General features: G+C 35.4%; 1 protein-coding gene across 9 annotated transcripts in view; it reads right to left on the reverse strand.

Moving 5' to 3' along the window:
* Positions 1 to 19,727, reverse strand: part of ANKRD28 (ankyrin repeat domain 28) — a 210,367-nt gene that overhangs the window by 23,326 nt on the left and 167,314 nt on the right. For all 9 annotated transcript variants that reach the window (XM_046001800.1, XM_046001798.1, XM_046001799.1 and 6 more), the window contains 9 exons: positions 18,525 to 18,603; positions 17,269 to 17,383; positions 15,934 to 16,016; positions 14,130 to 14,193; positions 11,911 to 11,979; positions 9,279 to 9,419; positions 3,719 to 3,830; positions 2,750 to 2,776; positions 2,253 to 2,327 (listed from right to left, as the gene is read on the reverse strand). In XM_046001800.1, the coding sequence (XP_045857756.1) occupies positions 2,253 to 2,327; positions 2,750 to 2,776; positions 3,719 to 3,830; positions 9,279 to 9,419; positions 11,911 to 11,979; positions 14,130 to 14,193; positions 15,934 to 16,016; positions 17,269 to 17,383; positions 18,525 to 18,603 (765 nt within the window). The remainder of the gene's footprint in view (positions 1 to 2,252; positions 2,328 to 2,749; positions 2,777 to 3,718; positions 3,831 to 9,278; positions 9,420 to 11,910; positions 11,980 to 14,129; positions 14,194 to 15,933; positions 16,017 to 17,268; positions 17,384 to 18,524; positions 18,604 to 19,727) is intronic.

Genomic DNA, 19,727 nt, shown 5'->3' on the forward strand with positions numbered 1-19,727 from the left:
CCAGGTACTAGCGATATAATAGAGGATGAAAATGTAAAGGTTTGTCAGACTGAAGTCCCCTTCTTTACCACAGTTTGATGAAGAGGCTTTCCACGTAATTCATATCAACACCAACATGTCAACTGAACATCTATTACTTTCGTTGGACTAGATGCTGAGCAAGACATAAAGCAATTAACAAGACCTAGTTATGGCATGCAAACAATGTTCTCTTTAGTTCACTCGTATTACCATTTTGTAGCTAAAGGACTTTCATACGCCAGTGCTAATGCCATTCAGAACTACAGCTTAGCAGTTTGTTAATCACATGTGAATGTTTCACTGGGAATTGAAATATGTAAAATTCTACCATACTTGAACTAAATCTGAAAAAAGATACATAGCAAGAAGGCCCCAAACTGCAGCAAAGGACTGTAAAGTTATTTCTTGCAGAAAATGTCAGAAAGTACCAGGAAGACATAAAGTTGTTCTGGGCCTTACTGATCTCTTTGCTGTTTCTGACTACCTACAGAGATTCTCTACCACCTGAAAGATTTAAGTAACTGTACTTTAGGAACTCTACTGTCCTAGGATCATATTTAATCTTGTTCCTCAATACTGGGTCAATGAAACTTGCTACTAGCAGAAAGAACTTTGAGAAACACAGCATATGCAGAAGACAGTGTACAGCAACACAACAAGAGACAAATAAGGATGACAAGAAGCCATGATGATTTGCCAGAGAGGTGTTCCCTTCAAGATGTCCCTGTATAAGATGGAAACAAGGAATCTGAATAGGTACTATGTGCAAAGACAAGAACCAAGACCTCAAGCTAGTGTGTTTTCACAGCATCAAGGTGTCCTGGATTGGGAAAGTTTGGAAGGGAAAAAAAAATCACTTCAAGTTAATTTCTGAAAACCTCCTAGGAACAGATACAAAAATGTGAAAAGTGGTGGTATCATCACAGTTCACGGAGTCTAATTACTAAATTAAAAATTGTTTCCATTTCAGCTTAAAAACACTATTAAGCAAATAGCCATGTTCATATATAACACTACTACACGTAATAGCCAAGAAGTAAAAAAAGTAGTTAAAAAAAAAAAAAGAAAGTAAGTTTGAGATAACATATTCAAAAACTTGGCGAAGTGCTTAGTCTGGCACCTAGTAAGTGCTTAGGAAATGGCAGTGCTAGTTGAGGATGATGATGTAAGAACTGCCTAGTCATCTGCTCAGACTTCATTTCTTGCCATGAACAGTAAAATAGCTATCTTCTCCATGCTTGCTTTGCCCTTCTGGATGACTTATTTACTCTGCAAGTCTGGGAGAGCAGACAGTATTTCCAAAGACCCAAAGGGCAAGGAAGCAGGACGTTGCAGCATACCTCCTTAGTCATTCAGAAAATGGTAGGAAGTACTAAGCAGGGAAAAAGGGGCAGAAAATTCAATGCAGATGCATCGGTGTTAGAAAATATGCAGGAGAATCTTATAAGAAAACCCAGCACACATGAGAAGAAGCAAAGGGATCAGTGAACTTGTAGTGATCCTCATTAACTTAGGTATAAACTCTCATAAACATTTTACTACATGTAAATCCAGCAATCTCCCAAATAGCTAGTGACTGTATCCAAGTCTCCTGATTCTCAATCTTCATCTCACCCCCCACAACTGTTAACATTCTCTGTTTCAAAAACAGATTCTTCTTTCAGCACAAAAAGAACAAGATTGGGCCTTGCTTGAAATTTCCTAAAGTAATTTATTCCCACATCTGATTTAAAGAACTGTTTTATTACTTCACTAACCTTCTCCTCTTAGTGCCTTGACATTATGAGAAAAAAATCAGAGGCATCTCAAGCTAAAACGGACATTACAAATCATTGAGCCAGATTCTATGGTATGAGCAACTGAAGGACCAGTGAACACACACTTAGTGCTCCAAGACCAAAAAAGTTGTAGAAATGCAGCAGAAAATACAGTTCTGCTCAGCTAGTTAGAAGTCATTCCATTAGGGCAGTGCATTTTAAAATTCACATCACAGGTATAGTCTCTCCCTTAGAGTAGGCTTTGGGAGAAACCCAAAGACCACTGTTTATTTTTTAAACAAATCTAACAGGTACACTCAAGAAGTCTCTGACTTAAAAAAGTTGTTGAAGATTTAATTTCATGATCATCATACATGGCCCAAAAGTTACTGGGTACTAGTTTGAGTCAAACAACCAGATGGGAGATATTTTCAATAAACCAGGCATCAAGTTGGCTGTAAAGGCAGTACTCACGGCCAAATGTAAAGGGCTTATTGTTGCTCTATTGTCTGAATCATTCAGCATGTCTGTCCCAGAGGTTTCCATTAACTGAAAAAGTATTTGAAATGTCAGAAATGGTACTTTTAGATATACTACAGCAGTTATTCCTGCCTCCTCCAAGTTTAAATACATTTTAGAGTAAAAATTGATACTTAAATATGAATTTTAAAATCTTAGACCATTATATTGTGAAAATTTCACTCAGCAAGCTTATAAAACAGATCATCATGAAAGGGTGGTGAGGACCACAGAATAAGAGCTCTGAGGTAGGGCTATATACTAGCTTGAGGGAAATGCTATTTACTCACCACCGAGTAAGAACCACCTGCCCCAGCCCCATACCCTAAATGTACTTGTCTCTTTGTTCTCAGGAATGTGTAGAATGGACTTCAGCTCTAGTGAGAGCAAATAAATTAATTACAATACTACAAATAGTGGGGGGGGGAGGGGAGGGATTGATTATTACTTACAACATCTAAAGGAGTTTCACTTGCAATCTGAAATAAAATTCAAAATAAGAATATTTAGCTTAGAAAATATTCATATATATTAGAGCTAAATGTTACAGGTCTCTATTTACACAAGGCTTTGTTAAATTCTATTCTGAGCTTGTGTTCCCTTTGCCTCAAAAAATTGTATCTTTTAAATAAATAAGTATACAGTATAATAGACCACATATCTCTATTCATGGGTCTAAGATTTTAGTGTACAAGATACCATAATAACCTAAGGAAATATTTGTTATTTCTGATAGCAGGGTTTTAAGTACTACATTAAACAGGTCAACCTGCTTTTTCTATCTTTAATATCCACTCTCTGTTGAAGAGAAGCAAAGTTTAATATAATTTATAAGTCTAAATAAAGAAACCTTTAACTTGAAGCATCTGTTATACACTTGATAATGTTTTAAATTGTCTCTTGCTTTCTCTTTGGTTTGGCAAAGTGTGGTGAATGGCATGTATATTCAAGAATGAGATCACAGTTGAAATAAAAAGCTCCTTTGCAGAAATACTGTCTCCCCTGTCAGGAGGGACTGTAAAAAGAATGGGCCTTTCAGAAATCTCTAAATAATTTATATGGAAAAAACCCTCCTCTCACAGGGACATTTCTCACACAACACATGGTTCCAGTTCTTTAGAAATTTCTGGAAAACATTTATTTAAAGGAAAAGGGAAAAGAAATGCTACATCAACCCAGGGTAGTATAAGGGAAGGACATAAGAAGCCCTTTCCAGAGATCTAATTTTCTCCGTTCTCTTCTTTTTGAAAGGGGAAAGGGAATGAGAGATATCTTACTGAGGCAAGTATGAATTTAAGAGGTATATATTGGTTCTAAAAATATTAAAAAGAGAGTTTGTTTGGTTCATTTATTCTCATTCTCATTATGTTATTAGAATATAAAATCACATTAGTCTTTCCACAACAATTCACGAATCTTACCAGCTGAAGACAAAGACGGTGACCATAAGCAGCTGAATAATGAACTGCATTGTATCCTTGCTTGTCACGGATCCCTGGATTTGCATCATTTCGCAATAAGTATTCCAGGCACCTATATATAGTAATATTCAAAATTCTAAATTCTGCATTTTAACCAATGATAAAGACAATCTGAAACTAAAAACTGACAATTTTCTTACAATTTCTTACAATTCTTCTTTTTCTTGAGAAATGTAAAAATTATAAATACATCTACACTATATAAATGTCATTTAAATGACATTAACTATAACTATCATAAGAATACAAGCAAAATGTTCACTAGAGAATATCCTTCATTCAAAGTGAGCATCTCCAAAGTCTGTCAGTGAGCTCGGTACACCTGAGGGCTGGCTGTCTTTTACACAGTCACTATGTATGGCACCACCTATTCCACTCAAACAATATCTGACAGGATTAAACTTAGTGGTGGTGAGCATCCAATGTTGGCAATATTACTGTTGACGTATCTGGAACACATAGTGAGTGTAGTATCTCATTAGGAAGCTAAAGAAAGGATATAAAAAAAAATCTCAGGATAACAAGGTCAGAATTCAATGATCTTGAATCAGAGGACTGAGAAGACTGTAAATGGTGTAAAGTCATATGTAGGTAACAAGAAAGATGCTCCCATGGTAGATTTATCTGATTCCTGTGCTATCAAAGTATCAGAAAAATTATTTTAAAAGGTACAATTCACGATTTGTTATAATTTTAGTACATTTTATTGTTAATGTAGCAAAAAAAGAGCACTGAATTAGAAATCAGAAGATTGTCTATAGAACTAGTCTCTTACCAATGATCTTGAGCAAATCAAATCATTTCACCTTTGTGTAAAATGGCCTCTGTTTGTTCCTTTTATAGATGGGTGGGGGACAGAAATCCAACTAAGAATGCTAAACTCCATTCATGCTCAAATTTCACATCCATAATTATTTGTTGATAATTTGTCTAATATTATAGTATGTATAACTAAATATTGATTCAACTACTGAGGGAAAATTTATAATCAAATTACTTGTTAAAAATTCAAGTTTCCTTAAGGAGTGCACTTGCCGTGATGAGCACTGGGTGATGTATGGAATTGCTGAACCACTATATTGTATACCTGAAACTAATATCACACTGTATGGTTAACTACTAGAACTTAAACAGACAAAAAAAGTGTAAAAAAAAATTCAAATTTCTAAAAGCATACTGAAGTTATGTAAAAACAAAAAAGAACTCCAAAGCAATGAAACTGATCTTTTAGTAACTGTATCATAGATAGATATATATAGAATGTATTACACAAATACATAACTATCATTTATATATCTATATGTTATCTATGCATCAATCATCTACCTACCTATAAGGGCCTTTCTTTTCAATGCCAACACATTTCTTTAATGCTGAATTGCTTAAAATCCTTTAGATCCCTTAGTAATTACTTGCAGACTCTGTATTTATTATCCTCAATGGTTGCAAATGTTTATCCATTTAAGTGGAATTTTGACATGTATAGCTAAAATTATTAGTCAAATATGGTGAACTGGGTATCACTATGATCAAAAAAACCCAAATCTGAACCTAAAGTAACAAGATTGGTGTTTTTTGGTGTTCATAAACTAGCTTCGAGGGCTCTGCACAAAGTGTTCCAGACAGTGTATAAACTGTATCCAGTTTTCTTTCCTAGGTGTCCAAGTCAGAGGTCAGTGCTCACTGGAATGGATAAAAGACCTGCAGGCCTGGAGGACAGTCCCATTGCTTTGTAGGCACAAACATTTCACACAAGGGCATATCTTTTTATCTTTAATCAAGTTCTCTAGATGAGAGAGATAAAACAGAAATAGTTCTCCAACTGAGACCTGAGTACAAAGCAGATTCTATCAGTGGAACAAACTATTTTAAGATAACTTGCTGATACATGAGTACTGAAAAAAAAAAAAAAAAAGATTTATTTAAGGAAAGCAAAACAAGTAGGTAAGTTCGTGTTTACTTTCTAAATTAAGAGAGCACATCTCAATGCATTTACAATGACTGGTCCATGGATACAGTATTAAATGGTTTCAAATAATTTGTTATACATTAATTCTTATCAAATCATGATTTTTTTTTACATTCATATTATTCAGATAATTGGTTTCCTATAACAAAACAAAGACTAAGAGTTACTTTGAAATGATAAAATTCCTTCTACTGGCCTGCCTTTTACATTTTGCTAAGCAGTATCAACTTTCATTAGCTACTTTGTGAGATAAAGCATTATCTTCAACAAATGGAAAAAATTACTGACACTCAGGAAAATCAAATCATATTCAAAATCTTTTGGCTAGCATACATCAAAGCAAGGACTAGACCTTGGGTCTTCCCTTCATCCAGTGTCCTCTTCATGCTACCAAATACTTCAGCACAGGAGTTAATGAGTTAGATTGGCACTTTAACCTCGGTGCTTATGAACTACTAAATCACAAAATTACTTGGTCTTGAATATGTATACCTCACATCTAATTTGCAAATAAGGTGGAGGGGAGAGAGTGTATTCTTTTCTCCTGATTGTAAGTTAACACACTGATTTTATAAAAGCCAGAAAATAAAGATACAAACAACCTTCCCTGGGGATGCTGACAAGAGATTAGTAAATGATTATAAAAAAACAAACCACAAATACACATTACTGAATAGTAGTCATTTGAAGTTACGGGGATTTTGTGTCCTTTAGAAAATATTTCATACTTGTAAGTGTGAATTAATCATTCCAGATTATTTTATTAGAGAAATAAAAAAATAAAAATAAAATTCTTTTTAAAAATTTTATTCTTTTATTTTTATTCGTTTATTCCCAGCTTATATACCTGGGAATTAAATCAGTGTAATTTAGAAAAATAAGTCAACATTTCTGTTTTTGTTTTTTTTTGGGGGGGGGGGGGGAAGGGCAGAGGGACAGGAGAGACTATCTTAAGCAGGCTCCATGCCCAGCATGAAGCCCCACACAAAGTTTGGATATCACAACCCTGAGATCATGACCTGAACTGAAATGAAGAGTTAGACGCTTAACCACTGAGCCACCCAAGTGCCCCAATATTTTATCAATGTTACAGTGCTACTAATTGAGTCTCCAAAACAATCATTTACTGAAAGGACGCCTCTGGTATCCTAAAATGGTTACTGTAGCTTATAGCTTCCAGAAAGTTCTCAGGAACAAATTACTGAGTCAATAAATGATGGCATTAGATAGGACCTCTGGGATTCTGATACTTTAAAGAAACAGAGGCTCTAAGAAACAGTGTGAGAAGGGCACCTGGGTGGCTCAGTTGGTTAAGCAATCAACTCCTGGTTTAGACTCAGGTCATGATCTCATCATGAGATTCAGCCCTGTGCTGGACTCCATGTTCAGTGGGGAATCTGCTTGAAGATTATCTCCCTTTGTCCCTCCCCCATTCTCTCAAGTAAATCTTAAAAAACAAAACAGTGCTAGTTTATTTTATATACATAATTTCAGTTTTCCCCACAATTCTAAGTAAGTTTCTTTTCAATTTTACAGATAAAGATTTTGCTTGGCAATTACCTGCTCAGGCTCAAAGGGGTATAATATAGAAACCCCAAGATTTAAACTGGGTCTTTTGGATCCCAAAGTTAATGTTCTTTCTAGCACATCAGGCTGCTTTGTGTAGATACTGAGAATTAAATGTTTAAGTAATAAATATCACTAGGCTGTTGCTCAAAACAGTTTATATTAGGTGAAAGAACTGATTTATATCACTTTAGTACTGATACACTTCTACAAAAAAAGTAGATTGGTTTAAAACAAAACCACAAATCCCAAACAGTATGGATTGAACATTGTTATTCTCTTGGTTTCTGCATATAAGAATTCGGGTTTAATGTAATTGTCTAAGGGCAGGAGGACCTTGGGTAATCTCTATGTGTGTGTGTGTTTACGTGTGTGACATCTCAGTGGAATTTATGTAGATCCCATTGAGTGACACCTAATAACTAGTGTGTGGGAACAGTGGTAAAGGATCATTGGTGGTGATATGTTCGTTTTAGGTATAACCTATTTTAAGAAAATCTATAAATTATATCCTGAAGTTACAAAATTTATACATCAGAGGATGATCTACTTACCCAAGTTTACCAACATTTTTTTAAAAGTAAGATTTTACTTATTTATTTGACACAGAGTGGGAGAGAGAGAGGGAGAGAGCGAGCGTGCGCGCATAAGCAGTGGGAGTGGCAGGCAGAGAAGGGAGCCTGATGAAATGCAGGGCTTGATCCCAGGACTCTGGGATCATGACTTGAGCCAAAGGCCAATGCTTAATTGACTGTGCCACCCAAGTGCCCCACCAAAATATTTTATTTGCAAAATCTTTACCACAGATTTTCTTTAAAGAGCTACTATCTATAAAAACATACTTCAAGTAATTTAACTTCTCCCAAAATCTATCTACACCTATTCTAGGTTTATGTGAAATTATACAAAGTGATACATTTTTGTAAACAAAAGCAGATTTTACTACTGCTTTTGAGATTACAGAGCTTCAGCTTTCAATCCAACATAACAAAGTGCTACTGACAGAAATGGATTTGATAGTTACAGAATTTATAATAAATTAACATTTGTGAATAATATCTTCAAGTTATGCTTTTTATTTTAAGGGTAAAAAGCAAATATTAAAAACCAAAGAAATAGTTCTATGTTAATTAAAACTTCCTTGAAGTATATTTTATAAAATCCCCCTTACAAACCACTCTTTGTTTTTCCCTTTGGGTATTTTTACTCTTAATTGATCCATACACAATTATGAATACCACAAACTGAAGAGCCTCTGTCTCCAATGAATTTATTTTCTTCCAAGAAGGCAATATATATTAAGGTACTATGAATGGTTCTGATCAACGTTAGGTGAATATTAATTATAAAAAATAATTCACACATTTCTTGTTCTTTGGTTATTCAGGCATTCTTGGCCAATATTTGGTTATTCCATTATCTCATTTACTTAATTTAAGCAATATTTAGAACCAACAAGTGCCAGATTTTGCCATACTGGCTACTCCCTTTTTGGACAGATACCCATTTATAAGGATCTCTTACAAATACAAACTCTCTACCTCTGACTGATACTGGTGTTCCAATCTCTGCCCCATCTTCTGCTGGCACTGTCCACATAACTGTCTTCTCTGTCCACATCTTCTCTGTCCCTTTCTTTCCCTATGATAAACTCAAAACTGCTGCCTCTGAGAAGTCAGAGGGAAAAAACATGGAGATGATATTAAGATGTGCTTTGGCAGGGAGGACAAGAAGAGGCCTTTATCTTTCTTCTATCAGATCAGTCAATAAAGCAGGTTGCTGAGTACAAACAGGTAATAAACTATGATTCAGGAATAATTATGAAACCAATTTATTTCTCACACTAGAGACTCAAGAAAATACCAGAAAAAGTATAAAAATATGAACTTGCAATAAAAACAGCCAACCACATGGAAAATGTTGGTTTATAGAAATAATCCTTCATTCTCACCACATGATACTTACTTGCCATCTGTGTCTGATGTGGCTGCATAGTGCAGGGGTGTGCATCCTCTTTCATCAAGGTCATTCACACTTGCTCCTGATCCCACAAGAGCAAACAGGCACTGGTAATTGCAGTTGGCAGCAGCATAGTGCAGCGGAGATCTTTTGTGCCCAAGTTAATATAAGAAAAATAAAAGCCAGGGACATATACCAGTAAACAAGAGCACAGCTGACTCTTACTTGACCCAGATACAAATACTGTATTTATAGTGAGTCTGAGATTGATCTCTACCATATACTAAGTCTTTTGGAGGGAACGACAAAAGAAGCTAGTATGAGAAAGTAAGTAGCAAAGAACCTCTAAGAATAGTAAATTATGACAGAAACACAGTAAAATTATTTCATGGTCCCCACAGTAACGATTCTAGTCTTTTGAGTGAATTACAGACACCTTCATATTCTGCTCAGAAACTTTTGAACACTTTCATTTTAACAAAACTTCCCTTATACTAACAAAAATGTTTCACAGTACAGGGGTAGAAGCTGCTGTTCATGTCTCAGGAGGAATAAAGGATAAGAGAAATATAGAAGTATTAAAAGAATGCCCTACTCTACCAACCATACAGTAAAGCTGTACAGTAGTATCAGGTTTCTCAAGCAGGAACTGCATAGTTTTGAAGACTTTTTTATTCAGAAGAGTTAGAGTACTGTTTAATTTCTGAAGACTGAATATTTGTAGCTGGTTTCCTCCCAGTTAGTGAAATGCAACAGAATGTTACTAAAATTCCCTGTCTTTGAATTGCAATTCTATAATGATTCCATGACTTTTCGTTTAAAAAAAAAGGAGGACAGAAGAAGAAAACAAAAAATGAAGGTAAACAGTAGTAAAACAGTACTACTAAACAGTAGTAAAACATTATTTTACTTTATTGGATAACAGCATAGTATAGTAATAGCATTTTTTTTTCTATCTTGGTGGCTCCCCCCCCCTTTATTTTTATTTATTTATTTTTAAAATTATTTTTATTAACATATAATGTATTGTTTCAGGGGTACAGGTCTGTGAATCACCAGTCTTACACATTTCACTGCATTCACCATAGCACATACCCTCCCCAATGTCCATAACCCAGCCACTCTATCTCCCCCCGCAACCCCCCAGCAACCCTCAGTTTGTTTTGTGAGATTAAGAGTCTCTTATGGTTTGTTTCCCTCTTAATTAAGAAATACAATTAACCCTGAATTACTTCCAAGCTTCTAAACTCAGAATATGCTTCAGAAGCCCTTGCTGCCATTTGTAGTAAAAAAAAAAAATGCTTCAAGTGCTACAAATTAACTAATGTAAGATGGATTAAAGTAGAATTGTAAAAGTCAATTTACTGTAAAAATAATGCATTGCAGGGGCACCTGGGTGGCTCAGGAGGTTAAGCTTCTGCCTTCGGCTTGGGTCATGATCTCGGGATCCTGGGATCGAGCCCCGCATCGGGCTCTCTGCTCAGCAGGAAGCCTGCTTCCCCCTCTCTCTCTGCCTGCCTCTCTGCCTGCCTCCCTGCCTACTTGTGATCTCTGTCTCTCTGTCAAATAAATAAAATAAAATATTAAAAAAAAATATTGCATTGCAAAGCCAAACAAAATGATTTTGGTTTTGCAGGTCATTAGTTCCTTTTATTAGCAGGCTTATGAGAGCAGTCTATTCCTCAAAGTAATTATGGGGTCAAATAGTTTTTTTAAAAAATACGCATTTCTGATTCCCTACCATACATAATTGTTTACTTCTGCACTGACCCCATCCCATGCACTGAATGTACTACATCCACACATTTCCTTCTGACACACACCCCCTTTCTTGTCACATGCTTTGATATAATTCTCAAACTCATGACCCGCAATTTTGCTCACACTGCCTGCCATCTTTTTTTTAACCAATTCAAACTGCCTTCAATCCTTTCCTGTATGGTTTTAGCACATGCTAAGTCAACTCCTACTCTAAGTAACTTAGTAGATACTGGTGACTTTAAGTACCGCTACCATCAATGCTAGTCACAGTAACAATGTGGACTGGCTAAAAGACTACAAAGCGATTCCGTTACTTCACAGTTACTTTCCTACCAGTCATACAAAGGGGTGTATGTGGATGTGCTATTATGTGTATAGGTAACATGGGATAAGAGATAATTATATGAGGGGAGAACAAAAGTTTCATATATATTTATTACCTATTTCATTTCTGTTTCTAGTGGTCTGTAACCAAATACGGGCACCAAAGTCTCTGACAATGAAACGACTTAGGGGTAAGGAGAATTGTACTACTGAGTTCTAGGTCTTGTGAATTTCTTGAAGGAACACAGGTACCATGGAGTTTTACATTTCTAAGTATAATTATGGGAGGAGGAAGAATGATATTGAGAGATTCAGAGGTGCTTATAAGGTAAAGCTGTGGCTGACAGCCTAGGCTGTGGCAGGGGCCCAAGTGGAAGAAGACTGTGGGTAAAAATGAATTATTTCAGTTACTGACTTATTTGGGCCTCTCAGTGAATCATGATCATGATGCAAAAGATGCTGAACTGTTAATTCTCAGAAGACAGAAGGTCGTCCAAGTCATTTAGTAAACAACATTAATTAGGTTCTACAGAGGAATGTCACCACAGCCTACCTCCCAAATTTGTCCTTTTTGTTGAAGTCTGCACCAGTATTCAGCAGAAGGTTTAGGCACTCCAAATTCCTATTAGGGAAAATACAGTTAGAAGACTTAACTGTCAATAATTTCATAATAAAATTGGTAGTTTAAGTACCAAAACATGTTTTCAAATGAAAACAAAGTGAAAAAAATGACATGATTTATATTTAATAAAAAATAAAACATTAAAACATAAAATAAAATAGGGGCGCCTGGGTGGCTCAGTGGGTTAAAGCCTCTGCCTTCGGCTGAGGTCATGATCCCAGGGTCCTGGGATCAAGCCCCACATCCGGCTCTCTGCTTAGCAGGGAGGCTGCTTCCTCCTCTCTCTGCCTCCTCTCTCTCGCCTGTCTCTCTGCCTGCTTGTGATCTCTATCAAATAAATAAATAAAATCTTTTAAAAAAAATTTACGTAATCAAATTTAAAAAAAAAAACACTAAAATTCATTGTATCTAGAATTTTAAGAAGTATATATTATATATATATATATATATACACACACACACACACATATTGGCATGTTGATAGGAAATAACAGTGAGTCATGTTGTCACTGTTTAAAAGAAAGCTCACATTTGAGTTCCTGGGAGTTGGTTAAGTGGCTGCCTTAGGCTCAGGTCATGAGCTCATTGGTCCTGGGATGCAGCCCGAGTCCTTGGGCTCCCTGCTCAGTGGCGAGTCTGCTTTTTCCTCTGCCTTCCCACTCCCAGCACCCCTTTAATGCTCACACTCTATCTCAAGTAAAATCTTAAAAAAAAAATTCCCAAGAGTTTTTAGAAACCTTTAAAACAAACTTCAAACAACATGCTTTTAACAGAATGGTTTAAATTTAAATGTTTTTCAATACTAAATTAAAAGAAAATGGGTTAAAAAAAAATCCAACCTGAAAACGCTCCCAATTTGTTTTCCCTTATCTTCTCCTATATAATTGCTTAAATGTATCTTTAGTTAAAATTGTAGGAGCGTATGGTACCTGCATGGGTCTTTCTGTAGTTTAACTTTCAAAACCCTGAACATCATTACTATGTTACACTAGAAAGTGTGATTACCACCTAATCAGACAGTCGTGTTGTCTTTTGTCCCTCCCTTTGGAGGCCAGTAATATGGAAGCAAGGTTTTAACTGGAAAGTCCTTTGGTAACCTTGGAAGAACAAGAGGACCCAGTCATATGTTCACAATCCATCTCTGCATCTGCAACTGGCCTAGTAGTAGTCTTGGTTCAGTATACTTGTTCTCTGAAACCACTGGGAACTTTTAAAGAATGATTATTAGGGGGCGCCTGGGTGGCTCAGTGGTTTAAGCCTCTGCCTTCGGCTCAGGTCATGATCTCAGGGTCCTGGGATCGAGCCCCGCATCGGGCTCTCTGCTCAGTGAGAAGCCTGTTTCTCCCTCTCTCTCTGCCTGCCTCTCTGCCTACTTGTGACCTCTCTCTCTGTCAACTAAATAAATAAAATATTAAAAAAAAAAAAAAAAAAAGAATTCTTTCTTAAAAAAAAAAAAAAAAGAATGATTATTAGTAATAAAATTCTTGTAAATGAAGTTTTTGGTAAGTCACCATGAATTAAATGTCTTATTACAGATTTAGGATCTAAATGATCAGAAACAATAGATTAGCAGGATGCTTCAAAGATGACGAGTTTTAATTGAAGGTTGTTGTTTATTCAAACCAAGAGCCTAGTTACCCCTAGCAGCAATATTTAAAACTTTGTCTAAAATTTTTCAAACTCAAAAATTTTCTTTTTCCTATTAGGGTACAGGAAAGACATAAACAAGCCCAGACATTTTTTTCTCCTAAAATTAAAAAAAACCTTACACAGCTTCTCATGGAGTATTAGTATTACTCAGAATATCTCTAATGTTTCATTCCTCTCTATTCCTTTCATTTACCCACAAATAATTTTCTCTCACAAAAAGCAGTATTTCCTTTTACAGTTTTGCTCCACCTCCCCCACATTACTTCCTTTTACAGTTTTCTTCCATCTCTTTTCCCACTCATATTTTATGACTTAGATGGAAGAGGATTTAGAAAAAGCAATTTCTACTACTCTGGACTTTCTTCTCCCAAAACACTCCTTTTATGGTTTGTTTTCCATTTTGACACAGTCCAGAACTGTTAAAGAGAAACAAAGATAAGAGAAAAACTGACATGACCAGCTACCTTCTTCTTAAAAAAGTAAAAATTTTGTTAACATACCCTCCAGCTGCAGCTGCATGTAGACAGGTCCTGCCAAAATCATCTGGGGTATCTATATCAAATCCTGTAAGAATGAATACATCTTACATAGTATCACAGATAAGTTATTTCATATTAAAGTACTATGTCAAGAAATGTCATGTATCATATGACCCCCCAATCTCAAATGAAACTGAATTACAAATAGGCACAAAATTATTGAAAGTAGATAATAATATATAATATTATCAAAAAAACTGCCTCTAAAGGACTGAGACTAGCTTTAGGATAAGTGCTGGACAACTTGTTTAAAAACCACAGGATATAACGGAATATTATTCAACAATAAAAAGAAGCAAAGTACTGATACATGTTATAAAGGAATGATCCTTGAGAACACTTGGCTAAGTGAAAGAAAGACCACATCTTGGGTGATTCCATTTCTACGAACTGTCCAGAACAGGCAAATTTAGAGACAGAAAGCAGAGTAATGGTTGCTTAGAGAGGTGAGGGAGGAAATGAGGACTGACTGTTAAAAGGAGGATGAGAATGTTCTAAAACTGACTATAGGGGTGCATGGGTGGCTCAGGTGGGTTAAGCATCTGCCTTCAGCTTAGGTCATGACCTTGGGGTCCTGGGACGGAACCTGTGTCAGACTCCCTACTTAGCAGGGAGTCTGTTTCTCCCTCTGCCCCTCCCTGCCACTTGTGCTCTCTTCCTCTCTCAAATAAATAAAAATCTTAAAAAACAAACAAACAAACAAAAAACTGTTTTTAAAAGAAGCCATAGGTGCTTTGCTACCTGTGGATTATTACTAACACTGAGGAGAAATTTAAGACTTCTCTTTCATAGACAAAGGGGTTTGTGAATACTTGTGGACATACACATACTTTTAAAAACTTAAAGTAGGGGCGCCTGGGTGGCTCAGTGAGTTAAAGCCTCTGCCTTCGGCTCAGGTCATGATCCCAGGGTCCTGGGATCAAGCCCCGCATCGGGCTCTCTGCTCAGCGGGGAGCCTGCTTCCCCCTCCTTCTCTGCCTGCCTCTCTGCCTACTTGTGATCTCTGTCAAATAAATAAAATCTTTAAAAAAAAAAATATATATATATATATATAAAAACTTAAAGCAGAAGTAACTAAAAAAAATCACTAAGAAAAACTCAGAAGTGTCTGTCTCACACAGTATGTTAATTTTCACCAAAACTTTCCTGTAATTCTTTCAGCAATCGTATTAAATACGCAAAACGTGTTCAACTTTTTTAATGCTGAGAAACAGATTATCATTTAAAATCAAGTAAATTATATACTCAGTAATTCTATGCATTTAATAAGGACCACAGTTTTAGAATATTTTTAGAAAGCTATAGATCCTGTTTTGTTTCAAACGGACTATGATTATGGTATTATAACAAAGTAAACAGATATTGTATAAATAATTTCACAAACCTGGAAGATACTATAGCATGGCTATCAGCTCCTAAAAACGAAGCATGCAAATGAAGATATTCTGTTTCTAGACATATGGAGATGATCCAAGAAAACTACCATTCAATGAATAGAAACTACTCTAGAAATACTCTATATATCCCATTCCCCAGCCAACAGAAGGAAATCCTGGAAAAATAAAACTTTTCCCATATTTGAAGATAAAACTGCATCTTAAAGTTAAGAAAGATCCAACATCTTCTAAGAGAGTTTAATAAATGATTCACCCTTGTACATATCTACAAGTAATTTTGGAAAAGCAGGATAAAGAGACTGTATTGATATATGGAGGGCTTTGGGGAAACAAACAAACAAAAAGACTCAGTCTACAGTTCTACTTACCAGAAGAAAGAAGTTTTCTGCAGCAATCTGAAAAACCACTTAAGGCTGCCAAATGGAGGGGGAACATTCCATGTATGCCACGCCTGAAGTATAAGTAGGATAATAACCTCATTACAATCAAGAATAACACAATCATTTAAATAAATTACAAAGAAACTAGTTAAAGTGGAAAGATAATTAGATGAGTCCAAACCTTTAATATTTTAAAGAGCAATTTGGCAAAAGGCTGAAGGTGGACACAGCTTATTTATTATCCAGCAATTTTCCTCCAGAAGTAGAATTTTTCAACCTTAGTACTATTGCCATGATGGGACTTTGTTGGGGGCTGGGGAGGGGCAGCTTCCCTATGCATACAGGATGTTCAGAGTACTCCTGAGCTCTATCCAAACCAGATGCCAGTAATACCCTTCTCCCAAAGTATGACAACCAAAATTGTCTCTGGACATTTGCCTAGGGTATGAAATTCATTCCTTCCGCTTTGCCAGTGAGAATCATTACCACAACACAAAATGTTCAAGAATGCTCACTGTAGTAATTTTTGTAAAATTGGAAGCAACTTAAATTTGCAAATAAGTAGAATGAATAAACTATGAAATCTTTATATAATAATTACATTTTATAAAATGGATGAACTACAGGTTGTTTGTAGAGATTATGAAAGAAAGTCCAAATTTTCTACATGGCTAAATCAGAAACTGCAAAAACGTGTAGAGTTCCATCACATTTACAGAAAGCTTAGAAGGTTTAAAACATGTTAATGAATATATATAATAAATGTAATAAGATGTAATAAAAATATAAAGACACACCTAAGAATGATAAACATCAATTTAAGTAAGGTGTTTACTTCTACACAGCATGCAATAGAATCCATCTTTCCAAAAAAACCTTTAAAGAAAAACTTCAATATATAAAATAGACAAAGTGTGTTGTTTTGACCAAAGGTGGGGGGGGGGGGCGCAAAAAATCTACAGATAGTATTATCTAAATGAAAAAGAAAAGCATTCAGTACATAAACACTTTTAGGTCTTTTATTTACTTTTAGATTAAAAATAAATAGATCACAACAATCAAAAGCTCTGACTAAAACTGCATTATTCATAATCTAGAATACACTGGGGTAAAAAAAAATGCACTATGCTGGCTTACCAAAGAAATCACATTAAATATCTATTCTAGCATATCATCCATACAAATAGGTAAAAGCTCAAGCAATTAGTACCATACTGGGCACAAAAATCCATACTTCTACTTGAAATCTCTAGAAAACTGCAGTTCACTGCCATCTGTGTTTCCCTTGCAGCACAGCTATCAACACTGTGGTTAAGTACTTACTTCGCAGTGTCAGCACCACTTGTAATAAGAGTGTTGATTAGCAGCTCATGGCCGTACCTTGCTGCTATGTGCAAAGGGGTGTTTCCATTCTTATCCTCACAGTCAATTACAGCTCCTGCAATAAGTAAAGTACTATCAGATGCTGGACTATATTAAGATCAAGTCAAATTTATTACACGGAAAGTAACATAAAACTCTATTCAGGCATAAACTAATGGATATAGTGATTTAACTAGGTTTCATTCATAGGACATATAATGGACCAGGCACTGAGGTTATAGATTTTACACTTAAAAACGATTTTGTGAACTAAGCACAAGCTTTTAATATATTTTATTTTTTTAAAGATTTTATTTATTTATTTGACAGAGAGAGAGAGAGAGATCACAAGTAGGCAGAGAGGCAGGCAGAGAAGGAGGAGGAAACAGGCTCCCCACTGAGCAGAGAGCCTGAAGCAGGGCTTGATCCCAGGACCTGAGATCATGACCTGAGCTGAAGGCAGAGGCTTAACCCACTGAGCCAGTCAAGCGCTCGGCTTTTAATATATTTTAAAATGATGAAAGGGTTCTGGGGTCCTATAAGTTTGGAAACCACTATATTAAAAACAAATTTAAATACATTTCTTTAGAGCAAGATTTCAGAGCTTTAATGCACACATGCCAAATATCATCAAAATTGCAGGCAATGCTTCAGGAATTATTTGATCACAAAACTACTACTTTTTCCTTGCAAAACTGTAACAACTATTATCTTGAGGACTATTAACAAACAGTTCCTTGGAATATGGCTTGGGAAACACAATGTACCTAAGAGCTTTTATTTAAAGGTTTAGCTTGTCTAGTACTAATTCAAATGCAAAAGAATACAAGTTCTGAAAATAAAGTCCTAAAAATAGTTCAGAATATCCAAAAGGGGAAAAAAGATAAATGCAACAGAGTTTTGTTAATGTATAATACAAATACAAACTGTGGTGGAAAGGCAAAGTTTTTTATTTAGCAATGCTTTAAAAAAGCCCACACCAACTGCTAGAGAAATCATTATTTCTAATTCAGGTGAAACAAAACAAAAATAAATGAAAAACAAATTATGAAAGATACATATATATGGCATTTTATACTCTTTATTATTTGATTTTCATAAGATCTGAAATCAAATATTAAAAATATATAGACAGCTACAATAATTTCTCAATACCATTCATTTTGTGGATGTTTTTACTACATTTAAGAAAAAAAACAAACAGAAATACTTTTTACCACTCTGGATAATGGTTTGTGATCTGGAGAATCTACCGTGGAGGGCGGTCATGTGCAGTGGGGTTTTCCCATCCTTGCTCTGAAATAATCAAATATAAAAGATTTAAAATTATTGTTATATCTGTCATATGTAACCCTTAGTTTTATTTTGAATATCCTCCTGCATCTTTATCTTGTAAAACTACTATTCAAGCATTAAGTTTAGCTCAAACTTACGGAGGTAAAAGCGCTGTTCAGAATTAGGAACACTTTTTTTTAAAGTACAGATATTATAAAGCACAAATATACAAAACAAAACAAACCAACCAACCCTCAATGCCTACAGTTTACCAAAAGCTCTGCATGGTAGGTATACAGTGTAATCCTAGTATCATTCCTATTACATAGGTGGGAAAACTGGAGCACAAGGATATTAATGATTCAACCAAGGTCACATAGTCAGTAGTGGTACAACTGGGATGTTTCCCACCTTTCCAAAATTTGACCTTGCTACAGATCTTTCATTCTAAGAAATGCTGAATCCCTCCCTCAATCAAGGAAAAGTGAAAGTCAGAATTAACTTCAACCACTATAATTCACTTTAAAAACTTAATACATTAATTTGTTTATAATTATTTGTAATCAATACTGTTAGCTTTTTTCTCAAATTACTTAAAAAAATAATCATACTGGCTGGGTATGTGTGTATTTAATGTACAAACTCTGAAATTCTAAAGGACTTTATCAAAACATACAATGTGACCATTACAAAGAAAGAATCTATTTTGCAATTCCTAATCCCTCAGCAATATTCAGCCTATCTTCTGTGTGTATATATACTTAAAAATGAAATGCGACAAGTATCCTAAGTTTACACTAAAACTGTATAATGCAGATCTCAAGAAATTCTGTCATACTAGAGCGTTAGATGAACATAACTACCTATCAATGTGTTTGATTCCCTAATTTTATACTAATTTTTTCAAGCAAACTACCCAATAGGCAATTTATCTCAAAGAATTCTCAAACCTTTGGAAGCAGTGTGTACACAAGAGGGAAAACAAAGCAAAGCAAACCAAAACAAACCCAAGCAAACAAATAAGGTAGGCTCTGGAGTCAGAAAGACCTGAGCTGAATCCTGGTTCTGCCAGGTACCAGAGCAAGAATTAGGAGAAGCTGTCTATCTTCTTGAGCCTTCACTTGTCAACTGGAAATGGATATATT

The sequence above is a fragment of the Meles meles genome, chromosome 4 (genome assembly GCF_922984935.1).
Source record: "Meles meles chromosome 4, mMelMel3.1 paternal haplotype, whole genome shotgun sequence".
Classification (NCBI taxonomy): Eukaryota; Metazoa; Chordata; class Mammalia; order Carnivora; family Mustelidae; genus Meles; species Meles meles.